This window comes from Vanellus vanellus (genome assembly GCF_965231255.1).
Source record: "Vanellus vanellus genome assembly, chromosome: 5".
Lineage (NCBI taxonomy): Eukaryota > Metazoa > Chordata > Aves > Charadriiformes > Charadriidae > Vanellus > Vanellus vanellus.
In genome coordinates this window covers 80,597,008-80,615,532 of record NC_138910.1, presented here as the reverse complement: position 1 = coordinate 80,615,532, position 18,525 = coordinate 80,597,008, and the positions used below count along the sequence as shown (strand labels likewise).

General features: G+C 53.1%; 1 protein-coding gene across 1 annotated transcript in view; it reads right to left on the bottom strand.

Moving 5' to 3' along the window:
- SGIP1 (SH3GL interacting endocytic adaptor 1) overlaps positions 1-18,525 on the bottom strand; it is a gene marked incomplete at both ends in the record, with an annotated part of 68,173 nt that overhangs the window by 23,876 nt on the left and 25,772 nt on the right. Inside the window, 10 exons of the mRNA XM_082484079.1 lie at positions 1,333-1,418; positions 3,345-3,396; positions 3,807-3,831; positions 4,600-4,611; positions 8,294-8,469; positions 9,328-9,382; positions 9,968-10,024; positions 11,125-11,202; positions 12,573-12,597; positions 15,812-15,875. Coding sequence (XP_082340205.1) covers positions 1,333-1,418; positions 3,345-3,396; positions 3,807-3,831; positions 4,600-4,611; positions 8,294-8,469; positions 9,328-9,382; positions 9,968-10,024; positions 11,125-11,202; positions 12,573-12,597; positions 15,812-15,875 — 630 coding nt within the window. The remainder of the gene's footprint in view (positions 1-1,332; positions 1,419-3,344; positions 3,397-3,806; positions 3,832-4,599; positions 4,612-8,293; positions 8,470-9,327; positions 9,383-9,967; positions 10,025-11,124; positions 11,203-12,572; positions 12,598-15,811; positions 15,876-18,525) is intronic.

Genomic DNA, 18,525 nt, shown 5'->3' with positions numbered 1-18,525 from the left:
AAAAATGACATTACTGAGATAGCATGTCCGCAGGCACAGGGAGCCATAAAGCAGTGCCAGCCGGCTCCCTTCGTATCTGGAACAAAGATGTTAAATTAGCGTGATGCTGCGTGGCTGCCGCGGTGTCGGAAGGTAACGACCGCCGCTGTTAAACACGGAGCGCTTTGAGGGTACGCGGGCAGAGCCTGGGGAACAGGCACAGCCACAGCTGCGTTTGCAAGTCAATACTTTTTAATATTTGTTAGCTGCTCTCTCTCAGGATCCATCTCAAAACCATATAGAATCACAGAATGGTTTAGGTTGGAAAGGACCTTGAAGATCATCCAGTTCCAACCCACCTGCCATAGGCAGGGACACCTCCCCCCAGCCCAGGTTGCCCACGGCCACGTCCAGCCCGGCCTTGAACACCTCCAGGGATGGGCCCTCAACACCCTCTCTGGGCAACCTGTCCCAGTGCCGCACCACCCGCACAGGGAAAAACTTCTTCCTGATGTTCAATCTGAACCTGCCCTCTTCCAGTTTAAAGCCATTCCCCCTCGTCCTATTGCTACATGCCCCAGTAAAAAGCCCTTCCCCAGCTCTCCTGTCGGCCCCCTTTAGGGACCGGAAGGCCGCAATAAGATCTCCCCGGAGCCTTCTCTTCTCCAGGCTGAACAGCCCCAACTCTTTCAGCCTCTCCTCATAGGGGAGGTGCTCCAGCCCTCGGGTCATCCTCGTGGCTCTCCTCTGGACACGCTCCAGCGGGTCCATGTCCTTCTTGTGTTGGGGCCTCCAGAGCTGGAGGCAGTACTGCAGGTGGGGTCTCACGAGTGTGCAGTAGAGGGGCAGAATCCCCTCCTTTGCCCTGCTGGCCACACTTCTGATGCAGCCCAGGATCCGGTTGGCCTTCCGGGCTGTGAGCGCACATTACTGGCTCATGTTGAGCTTCTTCTCAATCAGCACCCCCAGGGCCTTCTCCTCAGGGCTGCTCTCCAGCCATGCCCCACCCAGCCTGGATTTGTGCTTGGGATTGCCCTGACCCAGATGTAGGACCTTCCACTTGGCCTTGTTGAACTGCATGAGTTTGGCTTATATATAATTAACATAATTAACTACTTGACTTAAACATTTGCTCCGTTTCTGTATAACACCCGGCCTCACTCTGCCTGTAACACAACTCCACATTCCGCTTTAATTTTGGGTTTTTCTCCCCTCCTTTAAGAGGGGGGCTGGAGGGGTCGGTCACCAGGGCTGCCCTGCTTGCTGGCACAGCTGGGTGCCACCAGCCGTCCCCAGGGCACGGTGCGGCCAGGGGTGACCGCCAGGAGATGCCACCCCTGTCCCCTGACCCACCGTCCAGCTTCTGCTCCTCGAACGCCGACTCCAGCGGGGGCCCAAAGAGCGGTGCCAGCGCGGCAGGGTCCTCCCCGGCTTTCTTGCTGCAGGACGAGACAAGCATGGAGGAACACCATGAGGTTCAGGTTTGTACTCAAAATATGTATATTTTCAGGGGGTCTTTATGTTCTAGAGTGGCACCTGGCAAAACACAGGGTTTCAGGCAGAGAAAAAGGAAAGGAGAGCGGTAGCACCGGCCACAGCGCAGCGGTGCAAACCCTGTGGTGCCCAAGCAGCGCTGAGGCACCGGGGATTGCTTCAGGATTAAACAGAGCTCCTCCTGACTGCAGGGAAAAGGGAAAGAGCAGTCAAGGTTTGGACCGCGCTTGGGTCCAACGCACCTTGAGTCAAGCCCTGCTGCTGCACAGGGAACGCTCCTGATGAGATTTGGCTTTCCTCCATATCAACTAGTCCTATCTGCTTCCCTAAACCAGTACGCACCCATCAGCGCACACTTAGCTCTCCCTGTCAATCGGGCTCGAGGCGGCTTCTGGCAGTGGATCATAGAATCACAGGATGGTTTGGGTTGGAAGGGACCTTGAAGACCACCCAGTCCCACCCCCCTGCCCCGGGCAGGGACACCTCCCCCCAGCCCAGGGTGCTCCCAGCCCCGTCCAACCCGGCCTTGAACACCTCCAGGGATGGGGCAGCCACAGCTCCTCGGGGCACCCTGCGTCAGGGGCTCACCGCCCGCACAGGCAACAATTTCTTCCTAATATCTGATCTAAATCTCCCCTCTTTCAGTTTAAAACTGTTCCCCCTCATCCTATGGCTCCCCTCCCTCATCCAGAGTCCCTCCCCAGCTCTCCTGGAGCCCCTTTAGGGACTGGAAGGTCCTCACTGCCCCTGTGGGACAGCAAGAATGGATGCTGTGCATCTGAAACTGGGAGTGCCACTGCCATCCGTGCCTTGATTCTGCATGTTTGTGTTCAGCCATCCTCTGGGGGGGTCCACCATCCCCGCAGGGGCACCTTCTCTCATTTCTTATTTACTCAGGTAGCATCTGAGCAAAGAGCCCGTGGACCCAAAGCTCCCTGTGCCTCTTGCATCCAGCAGCACGGAGCGTTTACTCAGCCTATTTAAACACCAAAACGCAAACGTTCGGCTGTCTCATGAGCCTAAAAAGTTATAAAAGCAATGTTTCTGCAGTGATGTCTTTGATGAGGCAAGTTCAGGCAGCTCAGCTAGGTGATGGCAACATTTGTGCTGTAAATACCCAGTGAATTTGCTGCGTTACTCTGGGTTTGACCTATCCAGGTATTGTCATGGTTTCAGCTGGGGTGGGGTTGGCCACCTCGCTGTTCGCTGTGTTTTGGATTTGGGCTGAGAATCGGGTTGGCAGAGTGCTACTGGTTTTGTTTGTTGCTGAGCTCTCAAGGCCTTTTCTGCTCCTCACGCCACCCCACCTGCGATGGGATGGGGGACACAAGGAGATGGGAAGGGACACAGCCGGGACGGCTGCCCCCAGCTGACCAGAGGGATAGTCCATGCCACGGGATGTCACGCTCAGGATATAAAGCCGGGACGTTTGGAGTGATGGCGTTTGTTTTCCCAAGTCACCGTGACGCATGATGGAGCCCGGCTGTCCTGGGGACGGCCGAACACCCGCCTGCCCGCGGGGAGCAGTGAGTGAATCCCTTGGTTCGCTTTGCTTTGCGTGCGTGGCTTTTGCTCTACCTGTTCAACTGTCTTTATCTCAGCCCATGAGTTTTCTTCCTCACTTTTACCCTTCCGATTCCCTCTCCCCCATCCCAACCGGTGGAGTGAGCGAGCGGCTGTGTGGTCCCAGCTGCCGCCTGGGGATAAACCACAACAGTATACATGAAAAACCATCAAAATCTGGAGGTGAGAACAGATGCTTCCCATTGAGCAACGGTGTAAATGTGCAATTAGCCTTCAAAATATTTGAAAAACCACATCGGGGTGATGTACCTGTGTTGGATAACCATACTGATGGAGTCCATACTGACCTGGCAGGGTCCGGCGTCGGTGTGGAGCGCCGGGGCCGTGCGATCTCCTCACCTGTGAGAATGGTGAGATGGTTAGAGTCGTCCCCCTCTGTCCCCTGAGCATCACCCCCAGCCCACCCGGAGCCCGTGCTGGCAGGAAGGCTCACACCAGGAAAGCCACCAGCACAGCACATGTCCCATCCCACACCTGCTATGGAGACACTGGCAGAAAAAAATGTTTGTTTTTTTGTTTGTTTTTTTTTTTTTTTTAAATTCAGACTTTATTTCTGTAGAGAGCTAGACTAGGGAGCTGCACTGTTTCTATAGGGTACCCCAAGCATGTCCCATATGGCCTTCTTTAATGAAGACATTTGAATGCTGTCATTTCTGCCAGGACCACTTTAAAGCAAACCTATTTTCCCCCCCCATCCCTAAAATACCACCACCACCACCCGTGCCATAACTACCCCAGAAAATACTTACTGGATAAATTCCTTTTAATCGTCCCCTGGAATGAGAAACACACGAGGTAAGCGGGATGCAGAGGGACACAGGCGCGTGGCAATTGTCACCCACAGAGAGACACAGGGGGAGCAAAGCAGCCCAGCAGATGTGGCAGGAGTTGCCCATCTAGGGTGATATTTACTGTACGTGGCCGAAATATGCCCGGCTGACGTGCGCGTTGTGAAACCCCGTTTGCTCCCAGCATATGGGGAGCAGAAAGACCCTACCGAGAGGATCTTGAGCCACCTAAAGCCACCACACGGCAGCGCTGCCTTCACAGCCGTCCTGACGGCCAGTGGCTTATGGGACTCATTGACACCCTCACCCCATCAGAAGTGGCATAAAACCCCAAATCCTCATGTTTGGTGGCTACAAATCAATCTAAGCCGAATAATGTGGTTTTAGCAATCAAAATCGTCGCTGTTGCCGCACAACACGCACGTGTCTGTGCACAGCGAAGCCAAACCCCTGCCCTCAGACTGGGAAGCCTGCGGCTGCGCGGCAGAGAGGGGAGCTGGGGGCACCCCAGGACCATGAGCGGGGTCCCCAGGGGGATTGCAAGGATGCAGGTTGAGCCATGGAGGATGCTCATCATCATGGACCACTTTGCATCAGCAGGTGTCGGGGGGGGGGGACGACAAGGTCCCGCCATCACCTGGGGTCATACAACGGGGCAGCTAATGGCACCACATCACCCCAGCACAGCTGCAGACCCCACCAGCACCCCCAGTCCCAGAGCGGAGGGGCAGAAGCAGCGGGGATGGGTGCTTACCGGGCTGCGCCGCTGCGGTCAGCGAGAAGGAAGAGAGAAGAGACACCTGGTCAGAGAACGACAGGTCAGCGCCCCAAGTCCCCCAACGCCCATCACACCCCTCCAGCGCCGGGTGGGCGTCCTCCTCCACCCAGCACCACAACGCCGTGCTCCCACGGGCTGGTGGGGCATTCCAGGCACGGGGCAGGGGGAGAGCAGCGTCCGGAGAGACCCCAGAGGGAACCCAAACTCTGTGGAATGGGTGGGTTTCCCCATTTTTGGGCTCAGACCAGCCTGATGCCCAGTCCTCCCCGGGGAAACCATCACCACGGCACACAGCGGCACCGGAGGGCATCGACCACCAATGGGTTTTTCTGCCTTCTCATACCTTTTATGTGCAATGTTGTACCTAAAACATGCCCAGATAAAACCGTGCCCTTACGCATCTTGTCCAAAACCACCAGCTCTTTCACCCAAACTACACCCCCCCAGGCTACGTACATTCAAAGCAAAGACAGCCTGGCGCTATTTTAAAATGCTCTAAGTTAAATCAAGGGAGAAGGAAAAAATAATAAACGTCATGCCTTCCAAAAAGGATTTGTTATTTGCATTTTACATTCCAGCTCTAAAGACATGCAAAAAACATGGACTGTGCAAACAAGAGAACAGACGATTGTGTTAAAAAAATTATAAGAAATTAAAGAAAAAAAAAAAACCAAAAAAAAACACCAAACTGTGTTTCTTACCGGACTTTTCCTCTAAAAGAATGCAGTAAAATAAAGAAAATGAGAATATAAGATATCGTCTATAAAGGGATAACACAGAAATTAAAGATTTGTATTACGACCAGCAGCATCAGGTGTGTAACTGTTAAACACAGAGCAAAGCAGAGCGGCGCGCGCACCCAGCCGGGCTGTCGCTCCTTCACACGGAAGAGTGAAGAGAGAGAGAGAGAGAGAGAGAGAGAGAGAGAGAGAACATATAGAAACATAAACCTGCATCTGAGCCATCCTACGGAAAGGATTCACACGCTTCGTCATTCGCGGGCCCTGCGAGCTAGAGACCAAGGCCATTCCCCAGCCTGCCTCATTTCTCGGAAGGGTCCGTATGAGAGGAAAGTCAAAAGCATGATTTTACCCCTAAGTGCTTAAATTTAAGGCTATTACTCATCAGCTTTGCCCGGCGAGTATTTTTTCGGACTGCTACAAAGCCCCCGCTCCCGGGGCTGAGTTTTCACGGGGCAAAGAGCGAAGCGGGCAGGAGCTGCCGGTGGGAAGGAGGAGGGAAGAGGGTGGGAGGTCTGCAGATGCCGGGGCTGGTGCTGGTACGGGACGTGACACCACCTGCACGCTTCTCCTTGAGGAACGGGACTCGAGCTGTTGGGCTTCAGGCAGAGGATGCTGATGACACCAGTTTACAACAGCATCTCCAGTTTTCTTCTTGGCTTCACGTGAAGGCACCATAACTTACACCCCAAAGGGATGGGGGGGGACAGTGCCTACGGACATGGCATCTCCCATCCTGCTGCTCTCTTCCAGGAGAGGCTGCGGCACAGGAGGGATGTGGGACCGGAGCAGGGCTTTGCAGCTGATTTTGGAGAGGAGACGAGCCCAGCACAAGGGCAGGGACCGGGACAGCGAGGCATGAAACTCCCATGGATGCAGAACTCCTTCAGACAGCTCCTGCCCAGGGCACTGGTGCTTTCCCAGACACTGGTGCCACTTGCCAGGACCCGGCGTGCTCGGTGGTGGCACCGCTCACCTCCCCATCTGCGCCCTTTGGCTCCGCACGCCGGAGTTTGGATCCCAACATGGGGAAAGCAGCACAGCTCCTTCTGTCCAGCCTGGCACAGGGCTTTTCCCCGAGCCCTTCGGGTTGAGCAGAGCACATCTGCACTGCTTTACGGGGAGGCACTGGCTCCAGCCCCGGCTGCGCTCTGCCAGCGGTGGCAGCAGGGACAGGGGTTTCCCCCAAGCAAAGCACAGAACGTCACCACCCAACGCCCAAATGGCAGAATCCAGACCACACCACCCTGACACACATAGACATGCTCACCGGGGGCTAAATCCTTCCTAACCGATGGCAAAACTCCCCCCTACCTCAGCAGGAAAAACACCACGGAGAAGAGGAGACACAGTATGGTTCAGGCTGGAAGGGACCTTGAAGACCATCCAGTGCCACCCCCTGCCCCGGGCAGGGCCACCTCCCCCCAGCCCAGGTTGCTCCCAGCCCCGTCCAACCCGGCCTTGAACACCCCCAGGGATGGGATCATAGCTTGTGAAACACACATTCTGTAGAGTTTTGTTTCCCAGGAAAAGGTGAGGTGCAGAAGAACTGCTGAGCCCATCGGCCTGATCCTCCATGGGATGCAGATAGAAAGGCCACAAGGGAAGGAGAATGCACCAAGTATAGGTTTGGCCCCTTAAATAAATTTTTAGTGCTTTCCCTATCCTATTTTTAAAATGTTGCACTATTTCCTCTCTCCTCCCAAAATAACGCTGTCTCCTACATTATAGGCACATACACGTGTGTGCACCAAACGGCTGGGGCCATCACTTTGCAAACCCAAAATTAGCTTGGTTTTGCAATAAGAAATTCTGGGTTTTTTCCTCTCGATCAAAATTATCCACATATTTGGCAAATAATCACCAGTCCCCAAAACTTTTCCCTCCCTCCCCCCCCCCCCCCCTTTTTTTTTTTTTTTCTTAATTTTGGTGGAAGTTTTTTACTGTCGGTTTGGGGTTTCTTTTTGTTTTGCTTTATTTTCTTTTCCTCTTTTTTCTTTATTCTTGTGCTTTCCAAAGCAGCCAACTACAGTTTCTAACCCCTGAACACCAACTGCCAGAATCCCCCTGGTCACAGTGCAGCAAAGCACCCCGAAGCGCACGTCACTGAAGGGACCAAGCATCGGGGGGAAGCAGAGCCAACGCCAGAGGGACTCGGTATTTCCAAGGACAGTGACTTTCAGAAGATTTCATTAATAATTGGCGGCATTGCATTGGTTTGGAAAGAAGAAATAAGAGTCGGGAATTTTATTCCCTCTTCGCCTGGAGTTTGAGATTCATTCACACTTCAGATACAGGCTAATTATAAACCATAGAAAGCTTCATCTGAAGAGACACCATAGCCCACGCAAAAGCCCACTGAAAGGCAAAAATCAAATCTTTTCACGGCTGAACAGATTGGGATGAGACGACAAATCTTGACAGGCTTTAGGAAAACCAGAGGGCGATGGTATTTTTACTGGGAGGGACTAAGGAGACAAGACCTTTCCTGCCAGGAACCCCGGACTCACCCCTGGGGTAAGAAATGCCCCTCTAACACCCCACAGCAATGGTGTGGAAAACCCCACAGATGCTTTGCTTGTCCTGGGACAAGCCCATCCGATTTGTGTCCTGAACGATGACCACACTGAAAAATGAGGAAAAAGGGGAAGAATAAGGGAATGATACATTCTGACTTCAGTTGCCCTGGTTTATGAGCAGGAAAGGGAATTTTTAAGATGTTTTGAACTGGAAACATCACCACAATACAGCTGAGATCTCCTTGCAGTCACACTATTGCCTGTATATAGATTAGACCCTATAAATAAGGACACAAATGCAAACAAAACCATTGGCACCTAAGGGAGAGCCCCCTGCTCCCTTGGGATGACCCCGGCGGAGCATCACCGCTTTTGCAACCAGGGGAAGAGACTGAAACACTGAGGACTCACCACGGGGGATGGAGAAAGTGCAATGTTGCCTATCGACGCCTTCAGCTCGTCCACCGTCGCCGCGCTCTTCAGGATGTCTTTAGCCTGCAAAGGCTTGATCTTGATGTTGAATTTCTTGTGCGCCTCCTCTTCCTCTTCCGATTCACTCGAGGAGTAGAAGTGCTTTCCTTTGGTAGGTAGAGCACAGTTAAAGAAGGTTTCCTTCTGCTGCGAGGGCATTCGAAGGCTCAAGCCTCCCTGAAGGGTGGGAATTAGGTCTTCCCAAACTGCTTATCCCAAACGCCCCAGGGCGTGTGTAGGGGTAAATCATCCCGCTGTGCCCATCACTGCTGCTTTACCCATGTGTAGGGCAGAGGACACGGGAACTGCTGCTCGCAGCGATAAAGCCAGCCCTGCTTTAGCCCAGCAGTGATTTGCATCGGTGTCCGGGTTTCCTCCCCGTCCTGGCCCATCCCCAGCAGAGCGCCGGCATTTTTCAGTGGCAGCAGAGGAAAAAGTTCTGCTTTTCCACGGACTCCCCTTCAGCTGCCAGGAGGAGGCTTGAAAACCCGCTGCCAGCCTACGAACCCTACGCGTGCGCAGGGCTCTGGCCGTCAACGTCTCCTCGCCCCTGCGCAGGGCACGCCGTGGGAGCCGCAAATTCATCTTTGCTCATTTCGCTTTTACTGCCACGCAGAGCGTTTCTGCCCCGAAACAGCACCGGCTGTGACAAAGCGCCGCACGGTCAGCGCCCGCGCATGGGACGGGACATCAGGGTCTCCGTGGGGTACCCCACTGGGGTGGTCCCTGCGCTGCTCACGCCTCCTCCTGGTTTCATAGCATGGGATCAAAGGCAATTAAATACTGCCTCAGGTAATTCTCCCTGGGAGCCAATTTTAACTTTGGAGTGAGTGACAGTTCAAAAAGAAAATAAAAGGGGGAAAATAACGATAATAATAATAATAAATAAATAAAAAGAGTCAGTGGCCTGCCTGCGAACCCCAGCTCGTCTTACGGTTTGTAAGCCGAGAGGCAAAGCCAACAATAAAGGATATAGCCCGGTTCCTCGGGTCGGATGCTGTATCCCTCCTCATCAAGCTCAGGTGAATTCTGAACAGGACACACCAAAAAAAAAAAAAAAAAAAAAAATCCAAAAGAATGAAAAGAATTAGAAATGCTGATTCCGACCCTGGAAAGCTGGAGCGGCTCTTTCCTCCTGCAGGACGCGACACCCAGCGGAGCCTCGTGCAGCCCAAGACCACCGGTGGCCCCTGGGGCTGCACAGAGCAGACGGTACCCACTGGGGCATTTCACAGGGGCTGAGCACCCAGACTGGGAGCAGATCCATTTTTCCAGTGCTCCATTTTCATGAATAAACTTTTGCAATGCTCAATTTTCTGCAATGCTTGGTTGCAACCCAGGGTTTCCTCCAGGTAAGTGCAACGTCCTGCAGCCACCGGCAGCGCTCTCCTCACCTGCAGGGCATCAGGCATTGGAGCCACCCAGTTTCTTGGCATTCTTATGCTATTTAATTAACATGCAGATACAAAATATGTATCTGGACACAGCTAACACCTGGACATCACCCAAAACGACCACAGCCACCCAGAAAGCCAAAACGGCGGCATGGGGGCACAGCCCAGGTCCCCCGTTGGGAGCTGGATGGAGGGAGGGGGGGCTCCATGGGACACTTACGTATCTGTCCCAGTCGATCTCTGCGTAAAATCCATTCGGGGCTCCATTCGTTTTCTTCTGCAACACATTGGAAAAGAGAATTTCTGAGCTTTGAATTGCTGACACAAGAAGACAGCAGACCTCACGCGTGTGCGGTTGGCAGGGCTGGGATGCGCGGGCGCTGCTGCGGCTGCCCACGCAGGCGCGACGGAGAGCCGCTCTGCCCATGCACATCAGCGTTTCCCATTTCTGGGAAGTCTTCCACACCAAAGAGCTGAAAGGCTTTTTCTTTTTGAACATTTGTTAGCTGAACGTACAACGTTTCTTAAGGAAGAGAAACGAAATGGCCATTTCTCCGCGTGCCGGGGTGTTCCAGCCCATGGGGAGAGCTGGCTGCCGAGCACAGGTAGCACCCCCGTTTACTGGGAGACAAACACCTTCCCCAGAACATGCTGAAAGATGGATTCGGCTTCGGCAAAGCGCACCGGGCGCCACGGCTTCACATTGCAGCGAAGCCGGGTGAGAGGTGCCCGGGGCTCACCCGGCAGGGATGCGGCGTTGGTGCACGTCACGACACACCGACAACACTCATACAGGTTATTGCTGCTTCGGACCGAGGCGGGGGCTGGTTTGGAAGGAGGCTTTGGGCATCCATCACCTGCGGGATGCCCTTTGCTGGGCTGCTCTGGGTATCACTGGCCACCGCAGCCAGTGAGCAGCGCTGCAAAGCCAGCTCGGGGACCGAGGTCAGGCTGGGTTCTCAATTTTGGGCACCTAAATTAGATATTAATCCAGTTCCCTTCAGCTGCCAGAGGTATCACCCCCCCACACCAAGGGTCTAACGCTGTCCTGGGGCAGCAGCAGCACAGGGGCTGGGTCAGGCCACCAGCACCCGCACCCTCCCTGTTTCACCCGATGGTCTTCATGATGCTGTCCAAGAACAGAGCTGCATCACCAGAGGCGCAAGGGTGAAAAATCAGACTCTGGATACAGTTATGGGGGACTTCTGCTTTTCCCCCAGTCCGTTTGTATTTAACTCCATTTCTGTTCGAGTCATATACATCCACCTGACGGACCCTAAATAGTATTTTCCTATATTCTGGACTTCAAGGCAAAAAATTACTTACTGTTTTTAAACCACCCTTTCATAGCTGTAAACCAAACTCTGTTTTCCTTACCGAATTTTTTTTTCCTCCTTCACGCGCGCTCTCGGGTTTGCTATTGCAAGGTGGCTCATTGGGACGAGGGCTGGGCAGCTGGAAGGGATTGGGGGTTGGCAGAAAAAAGGTTAAAGTATTGGGTGGGTTTTAATTATTTAAAAAAAAAAAAAAAAAAACACCAAAAAAAAAAAAAACCCACCCCAAAAATAAGTTACAAGGAGGGCTCAGCTGTGGCTCCATTAGGAGCAAGCCTGGGTTTTACCGGGGGCAGGTAACGGGGCTCTATTCAGCAGTCAGAGGATTTGCCATCTCACCTCCTGCTACAAACGCTACGGCGAGAACGCGTTGCAGGAGGAAGAGTGCTACTAAACATCTCCATCCACCTATTCCCCTGCCTCAAAACACATTCAGCTGCTTCATTATACCCCCCCAAAAAGTTACGTTTCTGCATCCTTCAGCTTTCTGGAGCACCGGAGACCCTGTCCTGCACCGAGCCTGGACACCCGGAAAATCAAGGAGAGGAGCCCAATTGAGGTCCCTGTGCCCATGCCTGCCCACAGCACTTCTGCCGGCGGAGGGAACGGCTCTGGGATGCTCCTTGCATTTTATTTATTTATTACTGCTGAATAGAGCCTTGGTTAAGGAGTCTGCAGCTCAGGTAGCACTTTTTTTTTTAAAAAAAAAAAAATCGGTATTTCTTAACAAGTTGCATAAGAACGCAGGGTGAGCCCAAAGCCAAGGATCCTGGGTCAGAAGTGAAAGAAAAAAAAAAAAGCCATCTCTTTAAAGGAGCAATTTAGCACCCCGATTTTTGTATGGTTTCGTAAAAGACACCCCAGCAGCGCTCTCCCTGCCGAGCCACCCGAGGGTCTCTCATTTTTATTTTAAGCTGAGCTTCCAACACCTGAATTTGCTCAAGAAATAACGACCAGCGCAGCCCCAGCCTGAACCCACCACACTTATTCACAAAATTGAAATCAGGCTGCTAAGGGAGACACGGTCCCTCTCCTGCCCAGGTCGTTTCTATTTCACACCACAAATAAAAGCAGCAATAACTCAAAAAACCCCAAGGATCTCCTTATTTTCAGTTTAATATAGAAAATAAAAATAGGTACTGGAAACAGCTGGTTCTGGCAATTTTTCACTTAACTCATCGCACAGCAAATCTGACCCAAGCCAATTAGTGGGAGTAGAAACGAGGATGCGGGGCCGGGATTTCAGCAGGACGCCTGGTCCCTGCGTTTGTCAGGAGTTCCCCTATAGGTATTTTCTTTATGTTAATTTTGCAGAAAACCTGGAGTATGTCATTGTTTTAAACAGACAGCTTTTTCCTGAAATTTACTTTCTATATTAAAGAGAACGGAAGAGACGGTTCACAAAACGCCGACGGTGGCCGATGGAGAAATTGGCATTTCAGGGGCCGCGGGAGGAAGGAGAAGCGGGACCGGGGTGTGTGCAATACTTACGATGCCGTCCCTGTCCGGCGACCCCCTGCAAAGAACAGAAAGGCAGCCGTGTTAGCTCCGAAACATCTTACAAACTGTGGAAACGGTTCTTCTTAACGAATCCACAGCAGCAACGGGTTTAATTATGAAATTACCGGCAAATCTGAACTACCCGCCACGCGCTCCTTGTGAAACCCGCACAAGTGATCTTGCGTAACCCACACAAGCGATCTTGCGTTATCAGGTGCCAAGTTTTATGTTTATCAGTAAATAAAACATTCCTGCTGACGACCGCGCTTTCCCGGGTTCCTCCTCGCACCCGTCCCGCGGCCGCAGCCCTGCCCTGCCCTGGGTGCGCGTCCTCTTGCGGAGGACAGTAAAAATCGCGTTTAGAGATTTTTCCTCTGCGAGAAGCACAGTCGCTTCGCTTTTGAAGGGATTTTGAAAATTGATGAGGCTCCTCAGGGATCCTAATCCCCGCCCGTTTATGGGATTTGGCCCTCAGTCACAGCAAACAGCGTGGCAGGCTCAGCGGCTGTATTTAAGCGCTGTCTTAAGGACGCTAAGTTGTTTAGCGAAGAGACAAATACGTTTATGAAAAGCAGACAGGCTCCTCCACCTCCCACACGCTCCCAAGTTTTACTCATTGCCAGAGATTTTGCCACAAATTAACATCTGACTCCGGGCACCATCAAAACCCTGCAGGGAGCTGCTGCCCGTCCCGCTCGGATTTAACGGAGAATAACAGCTTTGAACTTCACTAATTCATACGCATCTGCCTCCCATCTCTTATCTGGTTTAATCTCTGCACAAATCTCTCCAAAATTTTTTGGATGTTACAGAGATCCCCTCTGCTTCCATATTTCATACAATCACAGAATAGTTTGGGTTGAAAGGGACTTTTAAAGGTCATCTAGTTCCAACCTCCCCTGCCCCGGGCAGGGACACCTCCCCCCAGCCCAGGTTGCTCCCAGCCCCGTCCAACCCGGCCTTGAACACCTCCAGGGATGGGGCAGCCACAGCTTCTCGGGGCACCCTGCGCCAGGGGCTCACCGCCCCCACAGGCAACAATTTCTTCCCAATATCTCATCTAAATCTCCCTTCTTTCAGTGTAAAACTGCTCCCCCTCATCCCATGGCTCCACTCCCTCATCCAGAGTCCCCCTCCAGCTCTCCTGGAGCCCCTTTAGGCACTGGAAGGGGCTCTCAGGTCTCCCTGGAGCCTTCTCCTCTCCAGGCTGACCCCCCCACCTCTCCCAGCCTGTCCTCCCAGCAGAGGGGCTCCAGCCCTCCCAGCATCTCCGGGGCCTCCTCTGGACCCACTCCAACAGCTCTGGGGCCTTCTGCTGTGGGGACCCCCCGAGCTGGAGGCAGCACTGTGGGGGGGTCTCCCCAGAGCAGAGCAGAGCGCAGCAGAGGGGCACAGTTTCCCCTCTGCACAGGGAATGTCACCTGCTGCTCATCTCCCCAAAGCCCAGCCAGAAACAGCTGTGGAGACCCTCGGCCAGTGGAAGGAGGGGGTGGCAGGTCCTTCGCCACGGCGCTGCAGCTCCAGCGCATCCCGCATCTCCCCAGCAGCCAGGCAGCAGCTCTGGGGACCCCACACCGCGGTGCCCACTGCCCGGGCCAGGGCCTGCAGTGGCCCAACCATGGCAGGGGGTGACCAGAGGGTCTGTCTGAGCCCACCGCTCCTCCCGGCCCCCGCGCCAGCTGCAATGAGGGGTTTTGGAGAACGCTCAAAGCCATTTGGGGTGATGACCGCGATGCGACCCTGCAATGCACGGATTGCTGCTGCTTGCTAATTGCAGCGTCTCCCCACAGTGGCCTTTCAGCGAGCTCGTTACCATCACAAATGCCCCAGGACTCATTATCTCCATGTGCCACCAGCTTCCCCATGCCACCAGCTTCCCCATGCCACCAGCTTCCCCATGCCACCAGCTTCCCCATGCCACCAGCTTCCCCAGCCTCTGGGACGAGCAGGCTGCTGCAAGCGAGCGTGGAAATCACGGTGCTGGCTCAAGGCAGGACCTAGACCCGGTTCTATTGATTTTCCATCAGCAGAAGCTGCCAAGCAGCCCATTTCCTGCCCATCCTTCTGATAAATTCGGAATGAAGCTGTACACAGCTGGAGCAGGAGTTCCCGGCTGCCCCACAGCCTACCTGGCGGGTGGATGGGCAGCCACCACTCTTGGTGACAAGCCCCCCTCCGCAGGCAGGACAACAGCTCGGTGCTGCACAGCCCTCTTGGGATATGCTCCATGTCCCCCCCCCCCCCCATTTTTGGGCCCCTTTTTGCAGTGGGCAAAGCCCCGCAGGGACCGGTGCAGCCGGGCTCGCGGTGGCCCCAGGAGCGCAGCCAGACCTCAGAGCTGCAGCGGCTGTCCCTTCGCACGGGGAAACCTCACCCACCGCCGCCGAGATATGAAACAGCTCAGGAAAACAAATTTAAAAAAAAAAAAAAAAAAAAAAAGAAGAAAAAGCCCATAGGGTTTCTGCTGTGCCAGACGTGAAGCGCCTGGAGGACGCTGTAGGTGCGGGAATGGGGTTCTCCACTGCCTTTTCCCTGCCCCGTCCCCAGCACACGCGCTGGACAGGCTCCTTTGCCACGCTGCTGTGGGACATCTACCCCAAAACCCCATCAGTGGCAGCCGAGAGCCCTCCGTGGGCCGGGCTCAGCGCCCCACCAGTGGTTCTTGCACCCATGCACAGCATCCCCTGCCAGATGTGGCGAGAACCCCCACCAGATGTTTTGCCGGGAAGCCAAAGCATCTCTCGCAGCAGAGCCGAAGGAGCGTGCGCTGCGTCAGCCCCGCGCACCCTCGCCGTCCCGAGTTCCGCCCCAACCCCGCGGTCCTTCGCTCCGCGGCCGGCCTCCCTGCCTGCCCAGGCATCTGTTTAAATTGAATTTGCATCTAAAAGGATCTCAGCAGACGGGCAAATCAGTACTTTGGGCAGAGATTAATCTGCTGAAACTCCCAGAGGAGTGATTTTCGTCTGATCACCACTAACCCTCACCGTAAATTGCCAACGCGCGGACAACCGGCTTTATTATCTCTGCAGCGCCACTGAGAAAATACCTTAATTCGTTGGCCACTGGGTGTACAAGGGGAAACAGCTTAAATGTATTTGTTCTTACAAGATTTGACCCAAGGATGACAAATGCCTGCGATTCACCGACTTCCTTCCTGTCCTGGCACGCTGGCATCAACTTCTCCCTCAGCATCGTTACGCGTTAATGCGGTTTACATCTCATTGACTTACGTGGAATCAGTATCCTTTTCTTTCTTGCGTATACCAAAGGCCTTCCTTGTACGTTTTTTCAATCCTGTGGACAGAAGGAATATAAATAAGAATGCAATATTAATATTAGGCTTCAAATAAGTCCTCCAAAAGATTCCTTATTCCCTTGGTCAGCTGTAGTTCATAAATAAGAGCTAAAAAAAAAAGACCCAAACCCAAGGAACTGCCAGCAGGACTTTGCAGGTAGTGTGTATATTTGCTTATGCCTTTTATTTGTTCACTTAACTTGATCTCAGCATGTGCGACTGCGTGTTTCACAGTTAATATTTCTAAGCTTACTGTCTTAATTACACACTCCTTTGCCGTGCGGCACGTGGGTACTAACGCACAGCGGGAAAACTCCTCTTTTGCATTAAAAAAAAAAAAAAAAAAAAAAAAAAAAAAGAGTTTAATCCCTGAGATTGGTTATCTTCTGTGCTGATTCTTGATCTGCACCGTGCTTAAAACCATGCCTGGTACCAACAATGCTGGAGCCGGCCGGGAAGCGGGATGCCCAGGTAGCCCCACAAGCCACTAGCCCCGCCGGGGCAGTGGCCACCACCACACCGTTTCTAAAAACAGATGGAGGAGAGTAGGTTTCCGCGAGTTTATCCCTCTTTTCCAGCCTAAGAGATATCCAGGAGAGGGTTTTTTAATAACCGCTTGCAGCGAGCACACCCAGGAAGGGATTCTGGAGCATTTTTAAACCCCCACGTTTCACTCGGCTGGCTGGTTTTCACACAGATGATTTTTCTGCCAGTGGTGGCCATCCAGCCCAACCACCGAGACCCGGCTGTGGGTCACACAATCACTGCCGACGGCACGATAGCACAATTTAGAGATCCCGGTGGCCAAAGGAGCCAATATAAGCCATGGACCCTTGAGTCTAGAACGGCTGTTTCCGGCCTCTCCCTTTTGGAGCTCCTAGGAGGTTCTGCCTCGGTCTGCAAGTTACCCAAACATGACGTTTCGTGGGTCAGACCCAGCCGCGAGAAGCCACAGGCACCTTGTGCGGCAAGGAGACAGATAATTGATGGGAGAGGTAAGCACACTCATTAGGAGTCCCGTTAGCCACACACCTGCGTGACACAGCTTTCGAAGGTGCGGAGAGGCTCAACAGCACAAACCGGAGTTGCCACGACTGGGATACAGCTCAAGCAACGTGCACTCTACCAGAAGCACAGAGCTCTGCTTGTCCTAAAAACTGCTTTCTAAAAAAATACCCTTTAGGATTCAACAAAAACCCTCAAACTTCTACCTCGAGTGATGTGCTGAAAGAGCCAAATCTCCCATAGCTCCCCTGAAATCGGCTCTGGACACCTCAAGAACACATAAGCGCCCCTCCCAGGAGCTGTGTGCCCCAGCCCAGTTCATAAGACCGATGTTTTTGGGGGAGACAGGGTTTCCTTGGTCTGACTCCTGCTTTGAATATGCCCTTCAATTAAAATTATTTTCTGTTTTCCCAGGAACATCCTAATCTTCTGGGCGTTGAGTGAAACACGCAACAAGCTCTACAAACGCTAGATTTAAAATCACAGAACGGTTTGGGTTGGAAGGGACCTTTAAAGGCCATCCAGTGCCATCCCCCTGCCCCGGGCAGGGACACCTCCCACCAGCCCAGGTTGCTCCCAACCCCGTCCAACCCGGCCTTGAACACCTCCAGGGATGGGGCAGCCACAGCTTCTCGGGGCAACCTGCACCGGGGGCTCACTACTCTCAGAGTCAAGAATTCCTTCCTAATATCTGATCTAAATCTCCCCTCTTTCAGTTTAAAACCATTACCCCTTGTAATTTCTGCAGCACATCAAAACCCGCTGGATTTAAATATTCCCAAAATACAAGGGGGTGCTTCAGGCTCTTGATTCCCCCTGGCCAGGTGGGTTTTGGGCCAACACTAGGACCAAGGCAGCCATGGTAGGACCAGGAGAGGCTCCAGCAGGTCTCCTTGTCATTGCTCATGCTGCTTTGGGTTGGACATTTCCCCCCGTGAAATGGGAAACAAAGGGACTGCTCGTGAAAAAAATCACACCAAGTGCACTTCCCTCCTCTGCCCAAAGGACGCATTACATGGTCAGGGATGAAGGAATCCCTTAGGGGATCCTATAGACCCCCATCATATGGGATCCATATGTCCTCAGCTGCTAAGGACACCACAAGCAGCTGGGAGCGATGCTGAACCCCGCGGGCTCATCCCGTAACCTCGCGTGGACAGCTTTGGTTTTACTACATTTTGCCTTTCGGCTTTCCTACAATTGCTTCAAGGCTCCAGCAAGTTATTAATAACTGAGGAAGATTTCCATTGATCTCACCCCCTAGAATAACTTCATCCTCCAAACTCAAAGTAGAACAGGGAGGGCCGACAACCCCAGAAATGAGTTGTTGTTTAGTCTTATCTGAAGAAGCACCCGATTTGGCTAAATTTTGCAATGAAGCCTTCTGCTCGGTTATATAATGGGCCCACCATCTGTTTCAAATGGTAACGATTGAGGGGAGAAAAGGCACATTTAGGAAAGGCAGAACAAAAATGAAAGCCTCCTATGGAGATGGTTGTCAAGAGCTGGTGGGAGCAGGTCCCCTGCCAAACACCACTGCCCGCACCGGGGCCAGGGACTCGCTGCCTGTCCCTGACGGGGATACCGGAGAGGTCTGTGATTTGGTGGGAGACAACACGGTGATTTTACAGGACAGTTCTGCTT